Below are 24,781 nucleotides of genomic sequence, written 5' to 3'. Positions count from 1 at the left end.
GAGTTGGCTCAGACTCAAGTGTATTGATTCAGTGATGCCATCCAACCATCTCATCCTCTGTTGCCCCCTTCTCCTCCTGCCCTCAATCTTTCCCAGCATCAGGGTCTTTTCAAATGAAATGGCTTTTCACATCAGGTGGCCAAAGTATTGGAGCTTCAGCATCAGTCCTTCCAGTGAATATTCAGGACTGATTTCCTTTAGTATTGACTGGTTTGATCACCTTGCAGTCCAAGGGACTCTTCAAGAGTTTTCCCCAGCATCACAGTTCAAAAGCATCAGTTCTTCGGTGCTCAGAGGTGTACATATATGCCTGTTAAAACTACCAATTTTCAGACATTACTTATATATCTTGTTAATTAAAAAATTAATATATATATTGGAGGCAAAGACTGAAAAGTTTATTTAAAGACTACAATTTTGAGAATAGTTTTTTTGCTTTCTGAAGTCTTAAACATGTAATTGATCAGTTTGGTCACAAGATGTCACTGGAGTGCCAAATTTATGAACACTGCTGTTTTTTTTGATAATATGATGTCAAGGAAGATGGAAGTTTTTTGTAGTGAAATTACTTAGATGCCTGCCAGTGTGTCCTTTTCACTGAAATAATTGTTGGTCAGTGGGATATAAGTAATGTTTTAAAGAACTGTGTAAACTTTTCAATTTCCTTCTTTAAAAAAAGGAACTATAAATGTATACATTTAAAATATGCTTATATAACAAGTCTTTTCACGTAGTAAATAATTTAGGATGAATGACAATATAGATCATAGTAACATCTTTTAATCTAGAATTTTGAATAGTATTCATTCATCGGAGGTTTGTTGCAGTGTATTTAAAAGATATTCAACATCTGCTTAAAATGAAGCAGCTAAATCTTTAGTAGATAGTATACGTTAAACCTGGCCTTCCCTGGTGGCTAAGACTGTAAAGAATCCACTTGCAATGCAGGAGAGCTGAGTTCAATCCCAGAGTTGGGAAGATCCCCTAGGAGGAGGGCATGGCAACCCACTCCAGTATTCTTGCTTGGAGAATTCCCATGGACAGAGGAGCCTGGTTGGCCACAGCCCGTGGGGTCACAGAGAGTTGCACACGACTGAGTGACTAAGCACACACAGCGTGCATGGGTTAATAAACCTCTACTGTATCTTTAACTTAATCTTCATAATAACCCTTATGAGCTGGAAAGAGTTGTTTTCGTTGTTTTATATAGTGGATACAGAGGAATAGAGAAGTTTTGCCCAGGGTTGCACAGTGAGGAAATGACCAAATTGGAATTTAGATCCAAATAGTCTGGCTCCAGGACTTGCTCTTACAACCTTTTTACTGTGCTATAGTGCTTCCTCAAGTTGCTGTTTGTGGTTTCTCTTTTTTGTTTTTGTTAATGATTTTTTAACATTAAATGTAGGTGTGGGCTAATTTAGTACCAAAAGTTGAAAACAAGTAGAGTTTCATTACTGAGTTATATTTTTCTTTTGTACTGTTAAGTTTTAAAATCTAATAAGGCCCCAGATATATTTCAGGTCTTTTCATTTGTGAAGTTATCAAGAAAATTTAATGCAGTGATTATTTTTCTTTTTGTGGAAGCTGATTTGCCATGGTTTTTTATTTGAAAAATTTGTTTTCTCTCTCTCTATTTTTTTCTTTGTGGCCGAGCTTTGTGATCTTAGTTCCCCAACCAGGGATTGAATCTGCATCCCTTGCAGTTGAAGTATGGGTCTTAACCACTGGTCCACCAGGGAACTAACTTCCTGGTTGACTGTTTCTATTGATTCCCCCCCACCCCTTAGTTATGGGTTGCAAAACTGCTTCTTTACAAGACTAGTAATTTTTATTAGATGCTGGACACTGTGTTGTGTGCTGAATTTTGTTTGTCTTTAAAGACCATTGAAATTTGTTTTGCTAGGCAGTTACTTGTGGATCAGTTTGTAAGCTTTGTTAGACTGGGTCTGGAATAGCCTTTACTGAAGGCCTGGTTTAATACGAAGATGTGATCCTTTTGGAATTCTTTCCAAATGCCCTGGGTGTTCAGTGAGACCGCCCCACTTAAGCTAGTTGGCACTCAGATTTCCCCTAGCCTTTGTGAATGCTTGCTGCTGTTCACCCTACAGCCTTATGGTGGTGCCCCTGGTCCCCCCACCTCCGGCCCCCTCACCTTATTTTTACCTTTGTGGACTTCTGTCGTCTTAACCTGCGTGCCTTCGTTTTCATCACACCTAAGTGAAAACACCATGTGGATTTCTAGAGCTCTTACTCTACATAGTCCTCTCTTTCCTAGGACTGCCTTGCATATTGCAGTCGCCTTAGCTTCCTCCAACTTGTATCTCTACCTTTTTAACAGTGTGACTCCTTTGCTCTGCTTGAGATCTTTTGCTCTGCTGCCTGAGATGTGCCTTTAGGTGGTAGGCTTGGGCAGTGTTAGGCTCAGTTAGGTTTCTCTCAAAAGGTAAAAAGGTAAGTCCAAGACTGATTACTTAGTCATAGCCCCATATTCTTTAGTGTTAAGTCATGGCAAAATGACTTTGAACACTAGTATGGAGCTTTCTGAGCGCCGAAGAATTGATGCTTTTGAACTGTGGTGTTGGAGAAGACTTGCGAGTCCCTTGGACTGCAAGGAGATCCAACCAGTCCCTCCTAAAGGAGACCAGTCCTGGGTGTTCATTGGAAGGACTGATGCTAAAGCTGAAACTCCAATACTTTGGCCACCTCATGCAAAGAGTTGACTCACTGAAAAAGACCCTGATGCTGGGAGGGATTAGGGGCAGGAGGAGAAGGGGACAACAGAGGATGAGATGGCATCAGCGACTCAATGCACGTGAGTTTGGGTGAACTCCGGGAGTTGGTGATGGACAGGGAGGCCTGGCGTGCTGCGATTCATGGGGTCGCAAAGAGTTGGACACGACTGAGCGACTGAACTAAATGGAGCTTTCTGTGATGATGGAAATGTTCTCTTTCTGTGCTGTCCATTCAGTAGCCTCTTGCCCCACTTGGCTAATGAGTACTTGAAACTGGCTAATAGCACTTGAAAGTGGCTAGGGCAACTGAGGAACAGAGTTGCTTTCCCTCATTTATTTGGCTGTGTGGCTTGCAGGATATTAGCTCTCCAAACAGGGATCAAACCTGGGCCCCCTGCAGTGGAAGCATGGAGTTCTAACCTTTGGACCACAAGGGAATTCTGAATTTTTAAATTAGTTTAAATATAATAATTGCTGTGTATACTGGGGTGGCCAAAAGATTCGTTCTTTTTTTTCTATAATCTGGCTCTAGTAGCTCTTAGTTGCCTTTAACTTCATTTGAAACAGTTTTGTTAGATTGTATTATGACAGCTGTCATATCAGTGAGCACTTAAAAACTTATAAAAATTGAATTTTGTATAGCTATTTTAATAGTGAAGATGAAAGAAAAAGCATTTTCGGCATGTTATGTTTTATTATTTCTAGAAAGGGTAAAAACTGAAATGCAAAAAAAAAGGTTTGTGCAGTGTTTGGAGAAGATGCTGAGACTGAATGTGTCAGAAGTGGTTTGCAGAGTTTCGGCTAATTTCTGCTGGGCGATGCTCCATGGTCAGGTGGCCAGTTGAAGTTGATAGAGATCAAGTCAAGACATTAATTGAGAACAGTCAGTGTTATTCCACATGGGACATAACCTACATACCCAGAATACACAAATCAAGCGTTTAAAATAATTTGTACTTGCTTGGTTATGTTAATTGTTTTGCTGTTTGGGTTCCACATAAGTTAAGTGAAAAAAACTTCTTAACTGTTTCTTTGCATGGAATTGTCTACTGAAACATAAGGAAAACATTCTGCTTTTAAAATAAATTGTCGTGGGTCATGAGAAGTAGATGCGGTACAATAATGTGAAACAGATCATAGGGCAAGTGACATGAACCCCACTAACCACACCAAGGCTGGTCTTCTCCGAAGAAGGTGATGTTGTGTGTATGGTGGAGGTGGAAGGGAGGTCTCCGTTATGAGCTCCTTCTGGAAAACCAAAGGATTAATTCCAACAAGTACTGTTCCCAGTTAGACCAGTAACTGAAAGCAGCACTCAACAAAAAGCACCTGGAATTAGTCAACAGAAAACGTGTAATCTTCCATCAGGATAACAGCATGTTTCTTTGATGACCAACCAGAAACTGTCACAGCTTGGCCGGCAAGTTATGACTTGTCCGCCATATTCCCCAGACAGTGCACCTTCAGATTTCCATTTATTTCAGTTTTTACAGAATTCTTTTAATGGAAAACATTTCAATTCCATGGAAGACTGTAAGAGGCACCTGGAACAGTTCTTTGCTCTAAAAGATAAATCTGGAAAGATGCAATTATGAAGTTGCCTGAAAAATGGCAGATGGTAGTGGAACAAAATGGTGAATATGTTGTTCAATAAAGTTCTTAGTAAAAATAAAAATGTGAAAAATGTGTCCTTTATTTTCACTTAAACCAAAGGAACTTTTTGGGCAACCCAGTATAGTTAATGACTGCTGTACTAGATAGTAGTACAGTGTTTTCTCTTAATATTATGAAATTTCAGTCTTGCAACTTTTGTATATAAGTGCCTGTGGTTGATCTCTACCGTGCCCCAATTTAGAAGGTTACTATAGTATTTTTTTCCAATTACCCAAATAGTTACATGTTCATTGGAGATTCATTTGAAAAATACAGAAAATACAAGAAGAAAATTTGTCACATATAATCCCAAAGATAATCAAGATTATTTTGATGTATTTCCTTCTAGTCTTCTATAAAGAAAAAAATTGTTTTAGTGAAAAATATTTGATTTTTAGTGTTTCTGTCTTGAAAGGAAATGTGCATAGACAGCAAGATTGAAATGATGACAATGATTTGTCCTTCTGTAATTATTTGTCATCAGAGAAAAGCATTTGCCTAACAAGATTTCATAGCTTTATAGGCCAGGTATATGTAGCAGCTTCAGGAATGACATATTCATCAGGAAACTTTTTAACTCTTTTCTCTCTTTGTTGCAGATTGGTGTTTAATAGGAAAGAAAGTTCATAGTTTGCTTTTGGCCACTTTTTGACAATAGCTAGAGAGAAGGCAAACATAATTTAATATTTGGCGTATTTCCACGTTAGGGGAAACTGGTTAGGAGACTGCTTTCAGTTCGGTCTTTTGAGTAACTGTTGAGCCTGAAAGTTGTTTGCCAGGTGCTTAGAAACCAAAGGCCTTGGCCCTCAAGGGGTTCATGGTTTAGTTAGCAAGAAAACAATGGGATTTTCTTCTGTTTCTCTGGAGGAAAAAAATGTCAGTTGTTACTGTTCATTTTAATAATACAGAATTTAATAAAATTAGCAACCAATACCTATCCTTTCTAACTTCTGGAATCTTTTGTTTAGGTGAGACATGGAATCCATTAAAATTGCATTATCAGTTAAGAAATGTGCGGGAACGATTAGCTAAAAACCTGGTAGAAAAGGGCGTACTGACAACAGAGAAACAGAACTTCCTCCTCTTTGACATGACGACGCACCCCCTCACCAACAACAACATTAAGCAGCGCCTCATCAAGAAGGTGCAGGAAGCCGTTCTTGACAAGTGGGTGAACGACCCTCACCGCATGGACAAGCGCCTGCTGGCCCTCATCTACCTGGCCCACGCTTCGGACGTCCTGGAGAACGCGTTTGCGCCCCTGCTGGATGAGCAGTACGATGTAGCCACGAAGCGGGTGCGGCAGCTGCTGGACTTGGACCCTGAGGTGGAGTGTCTGAAGGCCGGGACCAACGAGGTGCTGTGGGCGGTGGTGGCGGCCTTCACCAAGTGACCCTCCCCCGAACCACGCGTCCCCCTTTCTCTCACGGGAGCCAGTCATTTTTCTCCTATGGACTTCTGGTTTTCCGCAGTTTGTACTTCCCACACTGTACTTGGCTTTTGTTTCATGAAATGGTGGGTGGCTTTTTCTTTTGTGTATGTATGCAGGATTCTGCTGGTACGAGAGGCCTTCCTCTTTCTGTTTTGAAAAAAGTTTTACTGCCATATTGGCATTCCATTCCTTGTTGCTCTCCTCACTGTTCCCCATTTCGGGTTTCTGGTGTGCTTTGACTTTCAAAGTACCATCAGTCTCCTCGCCTGCACATCTTTTGGATTACCTCAGGCTGAGTTTTTCCCGTATGTGCGTGTCCATCTAATGTTCTGCCTGCAATTCAGACAGAAGTCACAAAATGGCCTTTAATTCACCAAAGGTAAATATCTGTATCTATTGGGACATTTTATACATAGACTTCAGTTGAGATGTATACTTAGCAAATTATTTTTAAATTGAAATACACAGTAAATAATATAAAGTGCCCCTTGATTTTGCTTCCCATGTAAATCTATTGTATTATTACACTTGTTATAATTTTAACTATTAAGTCATAAAGGTCCAGTTGTTTCACACAGCCAGTTTGGGATGAGCTGCATTCCAGTTATGCTGTATATAGTTTGAAGTATATATAAATTGTTCCTTCTTCTGGCCACCCCTGCCCATCTTAGTATTTTGCAGGATTTAATTGGTTGTACACCTGGTGCCCCTTACTTGCTACAGTCATTATGATTTGGTGGCAAAATAGACCTCTCATGATTAAGGAGAGAAAAGATGTATGACTTAATTGGTCCCAACATTTTTTGAGCTGTGCCATTAGTGGTACTCTTTGCCTATGCATCTCCTTTTTGGATTTTTTTTTTTTTTGAGTCTTACTATTTTTATTATTTCTATAGAGAAGAGGCTTGTGACCAGTACTAATCTTGAGTACAGTTTTATCTTTTTCTGTCCACAGGTTAATTAATGTCTGCTCTTAAATATCTACTCACACTTTCTTGGGGGAAAACAATCAAATGTCAGTACTAGCAGATGTTGCATGTAAATCGTTAGCAAGTAATGACTACAACTCAGATGATTAAGAATTTTGTAACAGAAAGCTCTGCTATGTTTTAATTTTTATATACAATTATGATAATTAGCACATTCTAAGAATATAAACCTTTGCTTTTTAAAGTTTATTTTTACTATTTCTTTATCACTGTTTATTGGATCACCATTGGTTTCATAATGTAAATACTATATATTGAACAAATGTCAAATTTTTTATTACCATAGTTCATGTTACTAGTGGGGCTTTCAGGTGTTTAGAGATTTTTTTTTGGTTAACATTCAATGCAAAAGTACTAGATGGTGTATAACTCTAGAGTTGAGTTTTAAGGGATTCCCTAATATGTATACTATCTTTTTATCTGAAGTAATAAATAAACTATGATCTTGAAAGTGCCTGAATCAGAGCAAGCATGTTATTTGTATTTTTGTTTTCTGATTTTTTGGTCTTAGTTTTCTTTCTGATGAAGTTTTACTTAGCCTTAGTGTAGCGTGGCAGTATTTCTACAAAGGGGTTCAAACTTTTTCTTATTGGTTCAGATAGTAAATGTTGATATTTCAGGCTTTGTGAGCCATATACAGTGTTCCAGCTACTCAACTCTGAGTGGAAGTTGCCATAGATAGTACAGATAAATGGGTGAGGCTGGAGTCCAGTAAAACTTCACTTACAAAAACAGGCAGCTGGCCATGAGCAGTGGTTTACCAATCCCTATTTTAATTCACGAAAAAAGTCAGATTTTTCTGTCCATTAAAATAACCTCTTTTACCTCCAAATGATACTATTGGTGTTGATTAAGTATAGAAAGTATTAATTTATTGTTTCTTCCCATAAAATGGATAGTTGAAACTTACACCATGTCCTGGAATTTCTTTTTAGGTGAACATTTACTGTTTTTCTCCTGAAAAGATTTTATAAGTAAGGTACTGGATGTTTCTGAGGTATTCTTGACTTCCACAGTGGCATCCGTATTCTCAAGCAAGGAGGAAAAGGCCTCCCCTGTACTTGCATCAGTGTTTGTTTCAGAGCAGAGTGCCCCTCAGCTCTACCTGTGTGTGACCACAACTTCATGTTCCTTTGTGTCTCCAGAGGAGAGGGTGTCATCGAGAACTCATTCTTCTACAGAAGGTGGCTGCTCTCAGCTCTCTGTAAGCAGGATTGGTGCGACTCCAGGGACGATGTTCTGTGTGGAAGGTGCAGTGTGTCCACAGGTTTCCCTCTTGTTAAAAAGCCTTCAGATCAAAGAATCAGGCAGAGAGTTTTAATATAATAAAACTTAAATAGAGATCTATTGTGCAAAGAATCTGCTGCATTTTGACTTCTTCATATGTTATTTAATTACTGAGTGTTTCTTGTAATAACCTGGTCTGGAACAATGTTGTAACAAAAAAGAGAAAGGAAGCTTAATGAATGCTCTATGCCTAGTGAGGGATTTTATATCTTGTTTTGACCTCCCCAAACTGCAGTAACTTCTTCATTTAATGAAGAGCAGGCTTGGAGAGGAGGGGTTGCCCAGTCTCACATTATCTGGTAAGTGTTTGAGCTTTTTAATCCTGAAGTAATTGAAAATACAATTGCATTCAACCATAATTTTTCATTTCTTGTTCTGAGACTGGGAGGGGGCTTCTTTCTCTAACAGAAACAAAATGAGAATAGTGGGCATGCAGGAAGATCTCATGGTGGAGCAAAAGACAGTGATGAATGGATATCCCTACTGTATTCTGATATCTTGGTATAACTTAAATAGGTTAATCTTTCGGGGATGAAAAAGTTGACTGTATGTTCTCAGAAGAAAGCATCATCATTATCGAATGTCAGTTGGCCAAGAAAGCCCTGGCCTGCTGAATGAAGCAGGATTGGCTTGCGACCTCTGGTGCATTCTGCTACTCAGTTCTTCCCATTATTTGTGAATAGTAGGATAGACCTTTGAATTTGGCCACCACCTGAAGGAAAGCGAGAGCAGCTAGTGTGCAATTCAGTGGCAACAAAGAACCAGTGAGTGATGACGCCCAGCCTGATGATGACAAGGACCCGTGACTGCCATGAATGGCTACTCTTGGCCCAGGAACGTGGACACCACCACTCATAAGTCTATGTGAGATATTTACTTTTCCAAAGTTTAATCCCAGCTCAATGGCCTCCATCTTAAATATGAACACTTAGGCTGTCAGATAACATTGTTCCATTTCAATTTCATCTAGAACAAGATGACTGAAAGCTGGAGGTAATTCCCAGTTCATCGCAGCCCACTGGGTCCCAGAGTGATATCCCTGGCTCTTGTAAGTTCTCTGCAAATGTCACATGTCTTTAATAGCATCAAGTAGGGATATTAATGTTTATAACCTTGCAGGCTGCTCTGGAGAGAGGCACAGATGGTAAAGGTAAATTGATATTCACACTTTCTCAGCCCTGTGTTAGAATTGTGTAGGCATTTACTCCTGTAGAGCAGTTGTGTGCTATGATTCCCACTAGCATCATATACTGGTGTGCAATTTACTTTTTGCACTTACATTATGGAGAATTTTAAGAATAAGCACACATCTTTCTTTTTAGTCATTTTTGGCTTCATGTATAACTTCTCCCATTAATGGATATTCCAGTTCAGTTCAGTCGCTCAGTTGTGTCCGACTCTCTGTGACCCCGTGAATCACAGCACGCCAGGCCTCCCTGTCCATCACCAACTCCCGGAGTTCACTCAAACTCATGTCCACAGAGTCGGTGATGCCATCCAGCCATCTCATTCTCAGTCGTCCCCTTCTCCTCCCGCCCCCAACCTTTCCCAGCATCAGAGTCTTTTCCAGTGAGTCAACTCGTCTCATGAGGTGGCCAAAGTATTGGAGTTTCAGCTTTAGCATCAGTCCTTCCAATGAACACCCAGGATCGATCTCCCTTAGAATGGACTGGTTGGATCTCCTTGCAATCCAAGGGACTCTCAAGAGTCTTCTCCAACACCACAGTTCAAAAGCATCAATTCTTCGACAATCAGCTTTCTTCACAGTCCAACTCTCACATCCATACATGACCACGGGAAAAACCATAGCCTTGACTAGATGGACCTTTGTTGGCAAATTAATGTCTATGCTTTTTAATATATTATCAAGGTTGGTCATAACTTTCCTTCCAAGGAGTAAGCGTCTTTTAATTTCATGGCTGCAATCAGCATCTGCAGTGATTTTGGAGCCCCCAAAAATAAAATCTGACACTGTTTCCACTGTTTTTCCATCTATTTCCCATGAAGTGATGGGACCAGATGCCATGATCTTTGTTTTCTGAATGTTGAGCTTCAAGCCAAACTTTTCATTTAGATTCTCATATTTACTGTTATAAGCAGTATTGTAAACATATTTTTGTACATATTTTTATATTTTATTTCCATGAGGAATTAACAGACATGAGTTTGCTTGAAAATGTAAAAGATAAAGTTAAATTTTCTAAGATCTGTGTTAATTTCAGCTTCAAATAATGTGAATGCTGGTTTCCCTACACCCTAGCTAATGCTGTAGAGGGTATCATCAATCCTGGTCTTTGCCAAGGTAATAGTAGAGGAGAATGATCAAATTATTTTAATTGTTGAAGGGTTGATTATTATTTACAACCTTTATTGGTAATTTGTGTTCTTTTCCTGTGAGTTTCCTGTTCATGTTCTTTGTTCGTTTTTATAATTTAGGATATTGATCTTTTTCATATTGGTTCACCAGGTTCACAGGACTTCCCATGTATTATGGATATTAACCCCCTGTGTCTGTGATGTATTTTCCCCAGTGTTTGGAGTTGCTATATATGGTAAGTTTTTTTTTTTCTTAACCATTTCGTAAAGTGTAAGGTGCAGTGCTCAAGCATGGAATCTGTGGAGACGTTAATTATCATACTGAAGAGATCAGCATGGTATTGGTTTGGGGATATATGTACACATATATGGCTTCCCTTGTGGCTCAGATAGTAAAGCATCTACCTGCAATGCGAGAGACCCGGGTTCAATTCCTGGGTCGGGAGATCCCCCTGGAAAAGGAAATGACAACCCACTCCAGTATTCTTGGCTGGAAGATTCCATGGACTGAGAAGACTGGTAGGCTACAGTCCATGGGGTCACAAAGAGTCAGACATGCCTGAGTGACTTCACTTCATTTCACTTCATATACATATATATTTCGGAAAAATCTGGGGTGTGTGCTAAGTTGCTTCAGTTGTGTCCAACTCTTTGTGATCTCATAGACTGTAGCCTGTTAGGCTCCTCTGTGCATGGGATTCTCCAGGCAAAAATACTGGAGTGGGTTGCCATGCCCTCCGCCAGGGGATCTTCCTGATGCAGGGGTTGAACCTATGTCTCTTATGTTTCCTGCATTGGCAGGCGGCTTCTTTACCACTAGTGCCACCTGGGAGGTATGATTAAACGCAACCAATATAAAAATCACAGAAATACGTAATGTATGAGTATATGTATAGATAAACATCTAATTTTATGATTAAATTATATATGAAAAATCTCATAAACAAATGTACAGGCTAATGGATTATTTTAAGGCAGTGTGCTTGCAACCATCACTGCAGCCAGGAGATAGAACCTTGCCAGCTCTCCAGAAGCTGTTCAAGGCTTCCTCCCAATTACAGCCTCCCTGACCCCTAGGACTTCATAGAACCGTTCAACTTCAGCTTCTTCAGAGTTACTGGTTGGGGCATAGACTTGGATTACTGTGATACTGAATGGTTTGCCTTGGAAGTGAATATAGATCTTTCTGTCATTTTTGAGATTACACCTAAGTACTGCATTTCAGACTCTTGTTGACTATGAGGGCTACTCCATTTCTTCTAAGGAATTCTTGCTCACCATAGTAGATGTAATGTCATCTGAATTAAATTCACCTATTCCAGTCCATTTTAGTTCACTGATTCTCAAAATGTCAATGTTCACTCTTGCCATCTCCTGTTTGACCACTTCTAATTTACTCTTTTACTCTTGCAGAGTCATACACGACTGATCAACTGAACTGAATTTACCTTGATTCATGGACCTAACATATGACTTCCTTGGTGGCTTAGATGGTAAAGCGTCTGCCTACAATGTGGGAGACCTGGGTTTGATCCCTGGGTTGGGAATATCCTCTAGAGAAGGAAATGGCAACCCACTCCAGTACTCTTGCCTGGAAAATCCCATGGATGGAAGAGCCTGGTAGGCTACAGTCCGTGGGGTCGCAAAGAGTTGGAGACAGCTGAGTGACTTCACCTTACCTTACCTTACCTATGGACCTAACATTCCAGGTTCCTATGCAGTATTGTTCTTTATAGCATTGGACTTCACTTCCATCATCAGTCACATCCACAACTGGGCGTTTTCGTTTTGGCTCTGCCCCTTCATTCTTTCTGGAGTTATTTCTCCATTCTTTTCCAGTAGCATATTGAGCACCTACCGACCTGGGGAATTCACCTTTCAGTGTCCTTTCTTTTTCTTTTCATACTGTTCATGGGGTTCTCAAGGCAAAAATACTGAAATGGTTTGCCATTCCCTTCTCCAGTTGGACCACGTTTTGTCAGCAAATTTGGAAAAGCTCAGTTTTCATTCCAATCCCAAAGAAGGGCAATGCCAGAGAATGTTCAAACTGCCACACAATTGCACTCATCTCACAAACTAGCAAAGTAATGCTCAAAATTCTCCAAGCGAGGCTTCACAGTATGTGACCCGTGTAATTCCAGATGTTCAAGGTGGTTTTAGAAAAGGCAGAGGAACCAGAGATCAAATTGCCAACAACCGTTGGATCATTGAAAACGCAAGAGAGTTACAGAAAAACATCTATTTCTGCTTTATTAATTACGCCAAACCTTTGACTATGTAGATAACAACAAACTGTGGAAAATTCTTTAAGAGATGGGAATACCAGACTCCCTTAGAAATCTGTATGCAGGTCAAGAAGAGCAGATCTAGACATGGAACAACAAACTGGTTTCAAATCGGGAAAGGAGTGTGTCAAGGCTGTATATTGTCACCCTGCTTATTTAACTTATATGCAGAGTACATCATGAGAAATGCTGGCTGGGTGAAGCACAAGCTGGATTCAGGATTGCAGCAGAAATATCAATAACAGATATACAGATGACACCACACTTATGACAGAAAGTGAAGAGGCACTAAAGAACCTCTTGATGAAAGAGGAAAGTGAAAAAGCTGGCTTAAAACTCAACATTCAAAAAACAGAAGAACATGGCATCTGGTCCCATCACTTCATGGCAAATAGATGGGGAAACAATGGAAACAGTGAGAGACTTTATTTTCTTGGGCTCCAAAATCACTGCAGAGGGTGACCGCAGCCATGAAATGAAAAGATGCTTACTCCTTGGAAGGAAAGTTATGACCAACCTAGATAGCATTTAAAAAGCAGAGACATTACTTTGCCAACCAAGATCCGTCTCATCAAGGCTATGGTTTTTCCATTGGTCATGTATGGACGTGAGAGTTGGACTATAAAGAAAGCTGAGCGTGGAAGAATTGATGCTTTCTTACTGTGGTGGTGGAGAAGACTCTTGAGAGTCTCTTGGACTGCAAGGAGATCCAACCAGTCCATCCTAAAGGAGATCATTCCTGGGTGTTCACTGGAAGGGCTGATGTTGAAGCTGAAACTCCAATACTTTGGCCACCTGATGTGAAGAGCTGACTCATTTGAAAAGACCCTGATGTTGGGAAAGAGAGGGCAGGAGAAGGGGACGACAGAGGATGAGATGGCTGGATGGCGTCACCGACACAATGGACATGGGTTTGGGTGGACTTTGGGAGTTGGTAATGGACAGGGAGGCCTCGCGTGCTGTGGTTCACGGGGTCGCAAAGAGTCAGACACGACTGAGCAACTGAACTGAACTCCTTGGAAGGAAAGTTATGACCAACCTAGACAGCATATTAAAAAGCAGAGACATTACTTTGCTGACAAAGGTCCATCTAGTCAAAGATACGGTTTTTCCAGGAGTCATATATGGATGTGAGAATTGGAATATAAAGAAAGCTGAGCACCGAAGAATTGATGCTTTTGAGCTGTGGTATTGGAGAAGACTCTTGAGAGTCCCTTGGACTTCAAGGAGATCCAACCAGTCAATCGTAAAGGAAATAGTCCTGAACATTCATTGGAAGGACTGATGCTGAAGCTGAAACTCCAGTACTTTGGCCACCTGATGGGAAGAACTGACTAATGGGAAAAGACCCTGATGCTGGGAAAGATTGAAGGCAGGAGGAGAAGGGGATGACAGGATGAGATGGTTGGATGGCATCACTGACTCCATGGCTGTGAGTTTGAGAAAACTCTGGGAGTTGGTGATGGAGGCCTGGCTTACTGCAGTCCATGGGGTCGCAAACAGTTGGACACGACTGAGCAACTAAACTAACTCCTAAGAGTATTCTCTACCCCAACCCAGCAATGCATCTTTAATAATTTTGTCCTGTTTCATTTTTCGTTTTATGTGTCCTTTTTAGTTTTTCTCAGTCTATAGATTCTTTCCTCTCATTTATTTCTTTGTGGAGTATTTGTTGATGAAATTGGATCCCTTGTTCTTTTGTTTGGATTTTGCTGATTGTATCCACAGTGTATAGTTCGATGTGATATATTGAGTTCTGTACTTACTGAGAATTAGGCCTTACATCTGAGGCTCCATCAGATTCTGGCTGGTTTGTGTAGGCATCCGTTTCATAGGTGGTGGTGTGTCCTTTTCAACAGGAAGCACATGATACCTCTCTTTGTGAAAAGCAGCCTTGCTGTTCAGTTCTTAGACCCTGTGATTTATGCAACCATAGGGTTACATATGGAAGTACTTTAATTGCTATCTTTTATTAACTAGAGTAATATTTCTATAAAGAGAAACTTCATCTTTCCTAGAGTAGTTTTAAGTACAGTTCATAAAGGAAAAGTAAGAGAATTTCTACATTTTATTTACCAATTTTCAGAATAGAGTTTGTTTCAAAGCAATCTCCAAAGGTTTTCATGAGAATTAGTTTAAGTATCGCAAATATGGAGATAAACAAGCTTTTATTATCATCATTTTCCTTGATGACAAGTATTGTAGGATTCTTGATATGGAAAAGTAGAGCTGTAGCTTTAGGATGGAAGATAGAAAACCCTTGTAGCTCTAAATTCATCAAATGATGCTTTTGAACTGTGGTGTTGGAGAGGACTCTTGAGAGTCCCTTGGACTGCAAGGAGGCCCAGCCAGTCCATCCTAAAGGAGATCAGTCCTGGGTGTTCATTGGAAGGACTGATGTTGAAGGTGAAACTCCCAATTCTTTGGCCACCTGATGCAAAGAGCTGACTCACTCGGAAAGACCCTGATGCTGGATTGAGGGCAAGAGGAGAAGAGGATGACAGAGGATGAGATGGTTGGATGACATCACCAACTCAGTGGAGATGGGTTTGGCTGGACTCTGGGAGTTGGTGATGGACAGGGAGGCCTGGCGTGCTGCAGTTCATGGGGTCACAAAGAGTCAGACACGACTGAGTGACTGAGCTAAACTGAACTGAATTTTCAATCACAAATATCAATGTAAATTTGTGGGCAACTTTACGTTTTTCTTTTTTATTGTGGTAAAATACCCGTAACATAAAATTTACCATTTCGGTCATACTTAAGTGTCCAGTTCAGTGTACACTTTTTGTAGTTATGCTGTATCTGTGTTGTAAGAACATTGTCATTATATACACTAATCTCTCCCTTTTAACTCTTTAAGTCTTCAAGTAAATACCTGCTTAATGCTCACCACCGTTCCTTATGTCGTCTATCCAGTCATCTTGCTTGTCTTGCTCATTTGTTAGTAGATTCTTCTGGAAAGGCTTGTGAGAATAGTATACTCTGGGTTTTTGTATGCTGATGACAGTTTATCTGTAGCCTTTTATTTGAAAGTCACTTTGGATAAAATGGTTGAGTCACATTTGTTTTTAGCATCTTAAGTATGTTCTTTTTGGCATAAAGCATCATTGTCAGTGTCTGGTTATAACATGATATTCTTTTTCTCATGAATGCCTTGTTCTTTTTGCCTGGAGCCCACGGGATTTTTTCCCCTTGATATTTTGCTGGTAATATTACTACAGTATGTTTTAGTGTTGGTTATTCCGGATCAGTATTTGCAAGTACATGGTGTATTCTTTCATACATAGTGTCAAATCTTTTTTTATTCTCAATTTCAGGAAAATTAAAGTTTTAATAATTGTTTTATTCCCTTGTTTAGGCTTTCTTCTTTGGAGATTGCTACTTTTTTCTGGGTCAGTTTTACTTGGGTTTTTTTAATTTCTATTTTTCTTTTTTGGCTGAGTAACACGTGGGATCTTAGTTCCCTGATGAGGGATCAGCCTGGACCCCCTGCGTTGGAAGCACAGAATCTTAACGACCAGACACCAGGGAAATCCCTGCTTGGGTTCTTTATTACTTACCTTTAAATGTTTCACCCTTTTAATCTTCTGTTTCTTTTAAGACATCTTATTTATTCACTGTGAATGATTGTTCTGATCTTTTCTGAAATTAATTTTTTCCCAAGTTTTAATAACCAGTTTTTGAATTTTTCTAATTTCTGTTGATATCTTTCATTCATGTTTTGTGTTATTTCCCTGATGTATTTTAACTCATTTTGAGATATTTTCCATTGGTTCCCTAGGTATGTCTTTCTGGTGTGCGTTTGTTTAGCTATAGGGATTATATTTGCTCTTAATGCTTTTTCTTTTCTTATGATAACTTTGTATGGGATTTCACCTAGATTATTTTCTATTACCCATTTTTATATGATTTTATTTTCCCCATTTTAAAAGGGAGATGCAGGACAGGATAGCTTTTCTGTGTTTATTGCCTAGACTTCCTTCTGTTTTCAACTTAAAGAAACATGGCAGCTTAACCTTCTGAGATCTGGTTCTGTTGCTCTACCCGCCTTTGTCTGGACCTTCTTTTTTTTTTCTCTATTCTTCTTCTATTCAGTTTTGCTTCTGTTCCCAGTAGTTTCTCCTCAGTGTGGGACATTGGCTAATCATTTTTTTTTTAAATTGTAGCTTGTTTATTTGCATAGCACATGGGATCTTTAGTTGCATCATACAAACTGTTGGTTGCCATATGTGGGGTCTAGTTTCCTTGCCAGGGTTTGAACCCAGGCTCCCTGCATGGGAACGTGGAGTCTTAGCCATTGGACCACCAGGGACATCCCAGGCTGATCATTTTTGAAAGTGAAAAAACTAGTCAAGTTTCAGGGCCCATTATCCAACTGGTCCTCTGAGCCTCCCTGTTGATCATGAAGGTAGGGTGTGGGGCTGGGGTGTGTAGCTTGGGGCTATCACATGTCCTGTTCTTTCCTTGCACATGATCTTTATTCCAGTGGTTTGGCTGTCTTTGGAAGAGGAAACTATTTTAATCATAGTAGCTTTCCGATGGTGTTGTAATAGGACCAGTGCCCAAGTTATTACGCTTTTTTATTTTTAAATTAAAAGATAATTGCTTTACACAATTTTGTTGTTTTCTGTCAAACCTCAGCATGAATCAGCCATAGGTATACGTTTGTCTCCTCCCTCTTGAATCTCCCTCTCATCTCTCTCTCTGTCCCACTCCCTAGGTTGGTACAGAGCCCCTGTTTGAGTTTCCTGAGCCATACAGCAAATTCCCATTGGCTGTCTATTTTACATATGGTAATGTAAGTTTCCATGTTACTCTCTCCATACATCTCACCTCTCCTCCTTCCCCACACCCCCGTGTCCATAAGTCTGTTCTCCATGTCTGTTTCTCCATTGCTGCCCTGAAAATAAGTTCTTTGGTACCATCTTTCTAGATTCCATATATATGCGTTAGTATTCAATATTTATCTTTCTCTTTCTGACTTACTTCACTCTCTATAATAGGCTCTAGGTTCATCCACCTCATTAGAGCTGACTCAAATGTGTTCCCTTTTATGACTGAGTAATATTCCATTGTGTGTTTATACCACCGCTTCTTTATCCATTCATCATGGACATCTAGGTTGCTTCCATGTTCTAGCTATTGTAAATAGTGCTGCAGTGAATGTTGGGGTACGTGTGTCATTTTCAATTTTGGTTTCCTCAGGGTATATGCTTCAGAGTGGGGTTGCTAGGTCATATGGTGGTTTTATTCCTAGTTTTTAAAGGAATCTCCATACTGTCTTCCATAGTGGCTGTATCAATTTAAATTTCCACCAAAAGTGCAAGAGGGTTCCCTTTTATCCACACCCTCTCCAGCATTTATTGTTTGTCGACTTTTTGATGATGGCCATTCTGACTGGTGTGAGATGATTTCTCATTGTTGTTTTGATTTGCATTTTTCTAATAATGAGCGATATTGAGCATCTTTTCATGTTCGTTAGCCATCTGTGTGTGTTCTTTGGAGAAATGTCTGTTTAGGTCTTTCCCCCACTTTTTGATTGGGTTGTTTTTCTGGTATTGAGTTGTATGAGCTGCTTGTATATTTTGGAAATTAATCCTTTGTCAGTTGTTTCATTTGCTGTTTGTCATGTTTTGTTGGATGATTTTTGTAGCCAATTTTGGTGAATTCTAATAGTTTTAAAATTGATGTGTTTGTGCTTACATGTGTTGTTAGTAGTATAGTGTTAGTTGCTCAGTCATGTTCAACTCTGTGATCCCATGGACTGTAGCCCTCCAGGCTCCTCTGTCCTTGGAATTCTCCAGACAAGAATACTGGAGTGGGTTGGGATGCCCTGCTCCAGGGGATCTTCTCAAGCCAGGGATTGAACCCAGGTCTCCCACACTGCAGGCAGATTCTTTACTGTTTGAGCTACTTGGGGAGCCCTGCTGCTGCTACTGCTGCTAAGTCACTTCAGTCGTGTCCGACTCTGTGTGACCCCCTAGACGGAAGCCCACCAGGCTCCCCCGTCCCTGTTGTTATTCAATAATAATAACAGTGAACATCTTTTTGTGTGTATTCCTGACTCTAATGGGAATGACTGTGGAGTTTTCCATTAAGAGTTTGAAGCAGACTTAAAAAAAAAGTCTTTCAAAAGATTTGTGTGTGTCCTACTGATACAAGAACTATTTATGTTTATTAATTTCTTAATTTTAAATCATTCATTCCTGAATTAATATCACTAAAACTTGGTATTTATTATATTACTATATAACTATATTCTATTGGCTAACATTTATAAATTTTTCATCCATTTTCATTGTATTCTAAGCATTTTTCAAGTTAAATTCACCTTCAATGTCACTGACTTGTATTTTTTTCCATAAGTTGATTTGATGCTTTTTGTATGACTTGGGGTTTGTGAAGGTGCTCTCAGTTTATGTGCTTAGTTCTGCCGGATCTCATTTGATCATCTTCTCTTTTTTGGTCTTGTGCTTCTTAGTAGCCTCATTCTCTTTGAGTGAATTGAGAATATAAAACAGTTTGTGTTTATAATTTTCTTCTGAGATTCCCAAGGTAATCCTCCAAATTACATAATCTGTCTATTGCATACTGTTTTAACACCCTCCCTCCAACTTTCCTGGTTTTTTCATAAGAGGTTGTTTAATGGGGGAGGCAGGGTTCTATTGAAGCCTGACATTTGGTCAGTAGTTGGGTATTTCAGTGCTCTGTGTTTAAGCATCATTCATTTCCTCCCTTAGGATGAGAAAGTTGGATACCAGTTGATTTTATTCAGATCTACCTCAGCTGCTTTGAGGGGATAAAGAGGAAGGGTGTGGCCTTTGTGGGCTTGGGTGAACAGAGGCTGAGTGGGTCAGTTGAGCCCTTTCCTTGCAGGAACCTGTGTGGTACGGGCTCCCCTGAGAGCAGACCATTCGTCCCCCGTACTCCTGTGACCTGCTGAGGCTCATGGGTCGCCTGGAAAAATAAAAATGAGATTCAACCTCTTCAACCTCACCTTCTCTACCATTCTGTGGAGTGGAAATGGCTTCAATTCAGGGTGCTTTCTGACCTTTCTGGGGCTCACCATCTATAATCCCCTTTCTTCAAGTTAAAGGCTTTGTTGACATTCTTGACATTCTTCAGAACTCTCATTTCATACCATCTCTGTCTTTAGAGAGGGTTGTATCCTGTTTCATTGTCATTTTGGTCTCTCTTTATTGTGCATGGTGTGTAGCCTTCAACATTCATAGAATGGGTTTGTGGCTATTTGTATATTGTATTTAGACTCTCTCCCAGGAAAAAGCTCTACCCCAGTGTAGCAGTTGACTGAGCCAATCAGAACCTTACTTTTGGAGGATATATGGAAAATTGGACAGGCAGCAAGCAGCCTGTACGTCCACAGTTCTGTGATACAGAGTGGGGCCAAAATTACTACACAGCAGCATTCATCAGTTTCTAAATAAATGGTGTGAAGAATTGAGGCTACAGCTGCCAGCTGGTGGAGGAAGGAGAAGCAGGTCTGCAAATAGCAGTGGAGCCCTACCATTGGGGGGACTGAGTGATGACCCGTGATCCCCGAGTTCCTCCTGTCACTGAGGCCAGGGCATATGCTGAGTCCTATTCTGGGATTTCTGTGCGATGCCATCTTGCCTGCTTCCTTGGGCTACTCTAATTTGGTATCTGCATCTGAAAACCAAAAGAGCCTAAAGTAAAGTAGATGCTTTTAATTTCACTCTGAAGTAAGATCCTAGATCACCCAGGTATTTGTGGGGAGGGGGTAGAAAATGGGTAGGGTTTTTAGGAAAAATGAATAATGTAGTCATTATGAAGGAGGGAAAAAATGACAAGGAAAAACAACTGTGAATAGCATCCAGTTGAGGCTGGAAGCCATGGATTTGCAGCAGCATCATACTGTTGTGAGATTTTTCTCTAGGAAATGGCACGTAGGCACCAAGAAGCTGGCTGGTTGAAAGGATCCTGGATCAACCTGGGTGAAGGAGCTTTTGTGCCTAATGAGCTGGATGGAGATTGTTGTGTTCTACCACAGGGTCTAGTCTAGACAGAGATGGGAAGGAATGCAGGGGAGGAGTGGTTTCTGAAGGTGAGAAAATGGACAGTTGTTTAGGGATTAGGGGCTTCCCAGGGGGTACTTCCCTGGTGACTCAGTGGTAAAGAATCTGCAATGCAGGAGACCTGGGTTTGATCTCTGTGTTAGGAAGATCCCCTGGAGGAGGGCATGGCAATGCACTCCAGTATCCTTACCTGGAGAATCCCATGGACAGAGGAGCCTGGCGGGCTACAGTCCACAGGGTCGCAAAGAGTTGGTCACAACTAAAGTGACTTAGCATGCAGGCTGGGGATTAGAGGCCTGCTGAAATTGAAGAAGCAGTACCAGGAGTAAGCTCCAGGAGGTTGCAAAGGTGTGAGCTGTGTGATTTATTGATTTCAGAGGTGGAATGGATTTGAGTTTGTGTCATATCCTAGGTGTGACCATGGAAGAAGGGTTTGACTTTTGCCTGTTCCTCTTACCCATTCAGGTCATCAGTATTTATCTTCACGTTGTAAAAGGTTATTCTATAGATGCAGAACTAAAAACACAAACAAGTAGTAAACAGTGTTTATTTTCTTAAAATTACTTTAAAAAGGTTGTTTATAGAGATGTGGATTTACATAACTTGGCGACAACATTTTAAAAATGTACAGGCTATTTTGTATTATTGCACTTAACTCTTTCATAATATATAAGGCATTTTATTTTACATAAATAAAGGATAATGTATAATATCATACAACAGGTGTGGTGTCAATTAAGTCAACCCTAAAATTAAATGAACTGTGTATGGGAGGATAGAAATGAAACCCAACTTACTTCACCCTTCATGGTATATCCTTGCAACTACGATATACACATTATAACAAAGTTACCATCATAGCTTATTGGATGACTGACTGACCAGCGAAAAAAAACAAAACAATGGAAGTTTTAGTAGGACAATACCATTAGTGTTCACGTCAGGAAGTGTGGGAATTTATTAGACTAATTAGAAATACAAGTCATGCCTTGGACACTGACAACAAGTAAATATCTTTCTATCTTAGGGTCAAAGTTTAGCTTTTGCTTCCTCAAATTCTAATTGTCGAATTCCAAGGGAAGCCTTCTGGTGAGGTCCATTAGAAGTAGCTGATGACTTGAATATGGTTCAGTGAACCAGAGGGCTACCCTCATACTTTTTAGTTACGAGGGTTAGGAACTCTTAGGAGGAGAGACTGTTTCATTGCTTCAGAAGCTCCTGTCACATGGACTGTGCATTTCTTGTAGGCACAGCTATGAGTAGAGACAAAAAATTTTCAGCGTGGACTTCAAATCATCTCTCATTTAGGCAAGAAAGCAGAAGCCACAAAACTGACCCCAGAGACTTAAAAACAATCTAGCATGCACCTTGCACTGACTTCCTATAGTATCCTACCTGGAACTGTAGTAGTGAAAAGTAGAAGCTAAATTAATCAGGTCTTTCTAGCAAACTCGTGAACTACATTCCCTTTTGTATAACCTGTTTAAAAATGAGGAATCTGGGCTCACACCAGCCAGATAACTCAATCCCATCTGAGAACCTCCCTGGGCCAGCGCCACAGAGGTCTGCTGGGATCAGTCACGCAGAAACAGGTTGATTAAAGAACTCGCCCTCATAAAACCTTTGCGTCCCCATGCACGCAGGTGTGCAGCTTCACCCGTATTCTCAGCACTCAGCGAGCTGGTTCGTGCCACCTGAGCATGTGGCCTGTGACCACCCGATTCTGCTCCTTTACCTTGAAAGACGGACTCACCCTCATTCTCCATCTTCTGATAACATTTTAGTAAATGAAGGTGATGAGGGTCTAGATCGTTAAGAAAAGGTACAGTACGAGGAGAGGCCGGTCCTTTTGGTGACCAGGAACAGCAACATCGAATGGAAACAGTTACTACAAAGCAGCTGGTGCTTCAGAAGGAAGAGCAGCTGGAATGAGTGTCACAAGCAAGCGTGAGTCACAACTGTGTTCTGCTGGGAAACATTTTTGGCAAAAGAATTTGCAAAACAGGAAAACAAAAAGAGCAAAAACTTCAGTCACTGCAGAGCTATGTCATTACACTCAGGTCAGGAAAATTGATCCAGTGGTTAGAAATGTTACATTTCTTAAGCTTATTGAGAAAGGGGAAAAAAAGTAAAGTCCTCTAAAAGGATTATTTTAAGCTCCTCTACTTGGATTACAATCCAAGGATGCTAAAAAGATAATTGATTTCTAAAAATTTAGCTTAAATTAGTGGTTGGAGAGTACATAAAATATAAAAATGGAAACTCTTGACAATGGTATTTTCTGCCTGTTCTTTCACTGACCAGTCTTGAATTTCAGCATTTATTCAAGACAAGTTGCAAACTGGATGTAAGGTGCTTTCAGAGCTGGAACCTTCTGCTCATTCTAAGCAGCAAAGTTCATGGCTATTTAGTACAGTTTATCCAAACTGCATTCCTGTAAAATTGCCTTACGACGTACACTTTAGATCATGATCAATACTTCATGGTGATCAATAACCACCAATTAAAGTATGCAGCCATACGTTGCACATTACACTCACTAAAAATACCACTTTCTGTGTTTTGCTTTTTCATTTTTGGATAATTCCTGAGCCAACCTAACCATTAGGTCATAACTGATTCTGCTTGTTCAAGGGTCATGTTTTTCTTTTCAGGGTAACAGACCCTGAGCTCCTTCCACTGAATGTGCCTGAAAGCACTCTGTCATTTGCTTACAAAATTATGTAAAACTAGTCCTTTTAGTTGTGACAGTTGTGTTGCCCTCAGACTTTGTTAGCTCCCTAATTGCCAGGATTGATTATGTTGGGAGGGGTGGGAGGAAGGATTTGGAGGTCTCACCAAATGTTTCAAGTAAAGAAGGGCATGCCACATCTTGTGTCCCCACTAGGAAACATGACAGGAGGGGACGGGCACTGGAACGAAGTGGACCCTCCCAGCCTAAGTGATCCAGGCAGAAGGCTTAGGAGTTCAGCTCCATGGCTGCTGCTTCACGTGTGAGCAAAAAAACCTGGGGAGTTTGATAGTCTTGCCCGCATCAGTGCTTCTCTGTTGTTTCAGGAACCCATTGTCTAGAGAAGTCATTCTGATTTGCCGAAGAAAGGAATTGAGCAAAGGAGATTCCAGGTTAAAAAAAAAAAACAGTAACAAGCACTGTTAGAGTCACTACCAGTGCTTGCTGCATGAAGAATTCCTGTGCTTTCTAATTACTAACTGCACAGGCCCCTCCGGGACAGCCTTCATGATGTTCCAGGCATCGAAATGCATCAGCCCCACTAGAGATTTCCCGTTAATGGCAAGAATTTCATCTCCAGCTTCTATTGTTCCTGCTTGCTCAGCTGCACCACCTGTGAGAATAAATACAGAATGATAGCTGGGAACTTTCATAATATCTAGAATAAATTCCAAGTAAACTAAAAACGTTAGCGAGAAAAATCTCTAAACCACGTGCCTGCCTTTAATCTTAGGAGAAGGAAATTTTTCTTAAAACGAGACACACAAAGCATATGCTCAGAAAAAGAAATGTGACCACATAAAAAAATTCAAATCTGTAACCCCTCTTCCCCTAAACATAATCAGCTGACTAGGGGGAAGATACTTTCATTGTATTTAGTCAACAAGTAGAATGGGGGTTACTCTTCAGCTGGCCTAAAGATCTCCAGATCAATAATCAACCCACCAAAAATCCAAATGACCAATAAAAAACACATTCAACTTCTATTTGTTAATAGATATTGGCTGATAGATCCAACATGGTGAGAATTAATGAGAATTATATACTCATCTGACCCACAGAGATACTTTTTACTTAACAAAGCTTAACATATTTCTACATGAAGCTCTGTGTATGTTATGGCAAGTTGATGAGCTTTGGAAAAGACAGGGTTTGCACCCCCTTCTATATACTCTTGCACATAAACATCTAAAACAATCATATTAAAGAAGAAATGCACGCTGGCTGTAGAGGCATCTTTTCATCTAATGAAAGAAAAGGACATTGAAAGAGAAAAATACCTAAGTTTGAAAAGAATTT

General features: G+C 40.2%; 2 protein-coding genes across 9 annotated transcripts in view; one reads left to right on the top strand and one right to left on the bottom strand.

The window, feature by feature from the left end:
* Positions 1-7,266, top strand: part of GOLPH3 (golgi phosphoprotein 3) — a 44,994-nt gene extending 37,728 nt beyond the window's left edge. The window contains exon 4 of the mRNA XM_055422220.2: positions 5,354-7,266. Within this exon, the coding sequence (XP_055278195.1) occupies positions 5,354-5,778 (425 nt within the window). The 3' untranslated portion in view covers positions 5,779-7,266. The remainder of the gene's footprint in view (positions 1-5,353) is intronic.
* Positions 7,267-21,282: 14,016 nt separating this feature from the next.
* Positions 21,283-24,781, bottom strand: part of PDZD2 (PDZ domain containing 2) — a 414,864-nt gene continuing 411,365 nt past the window's right edge. For all 8 annotated transcript variants that reach the window (XM_055422224.2, XM_055422225.2, XM_055422226.2 and 5 more), the window contains one exon: positions 21,283-24,095. In XM_055422224.2, the coding sequence (XP_055278199.2) occupies positions 23,914-24,095 (182 nt within the window). In that variant the 3' untranslated portion in view covers positions 21,283-23,913. The remainder of the gene's footprint in view (positions 24,096-24,781) is intronic.

Source organism: Moschus berezovskii, chromosome 18 (genome assembly GCF_049115385.1).
Source record: "Moschus berezovskii isolate FMDL1 chromosome 18, NW_MosBer_1.0, whole genome shotgun sequence".
Lineage (NCBI taxonomy): Eukaryota > Metazoa > Chordata > Mammalia > Artiodactyla > Moschidae > Moschus > Moschus berezovskii.
The sequence above is the reverse complement of the archived record's forward strand: the minus strand, read 5'-3'. Positions and strand labels throughout refer to the sequence as shown.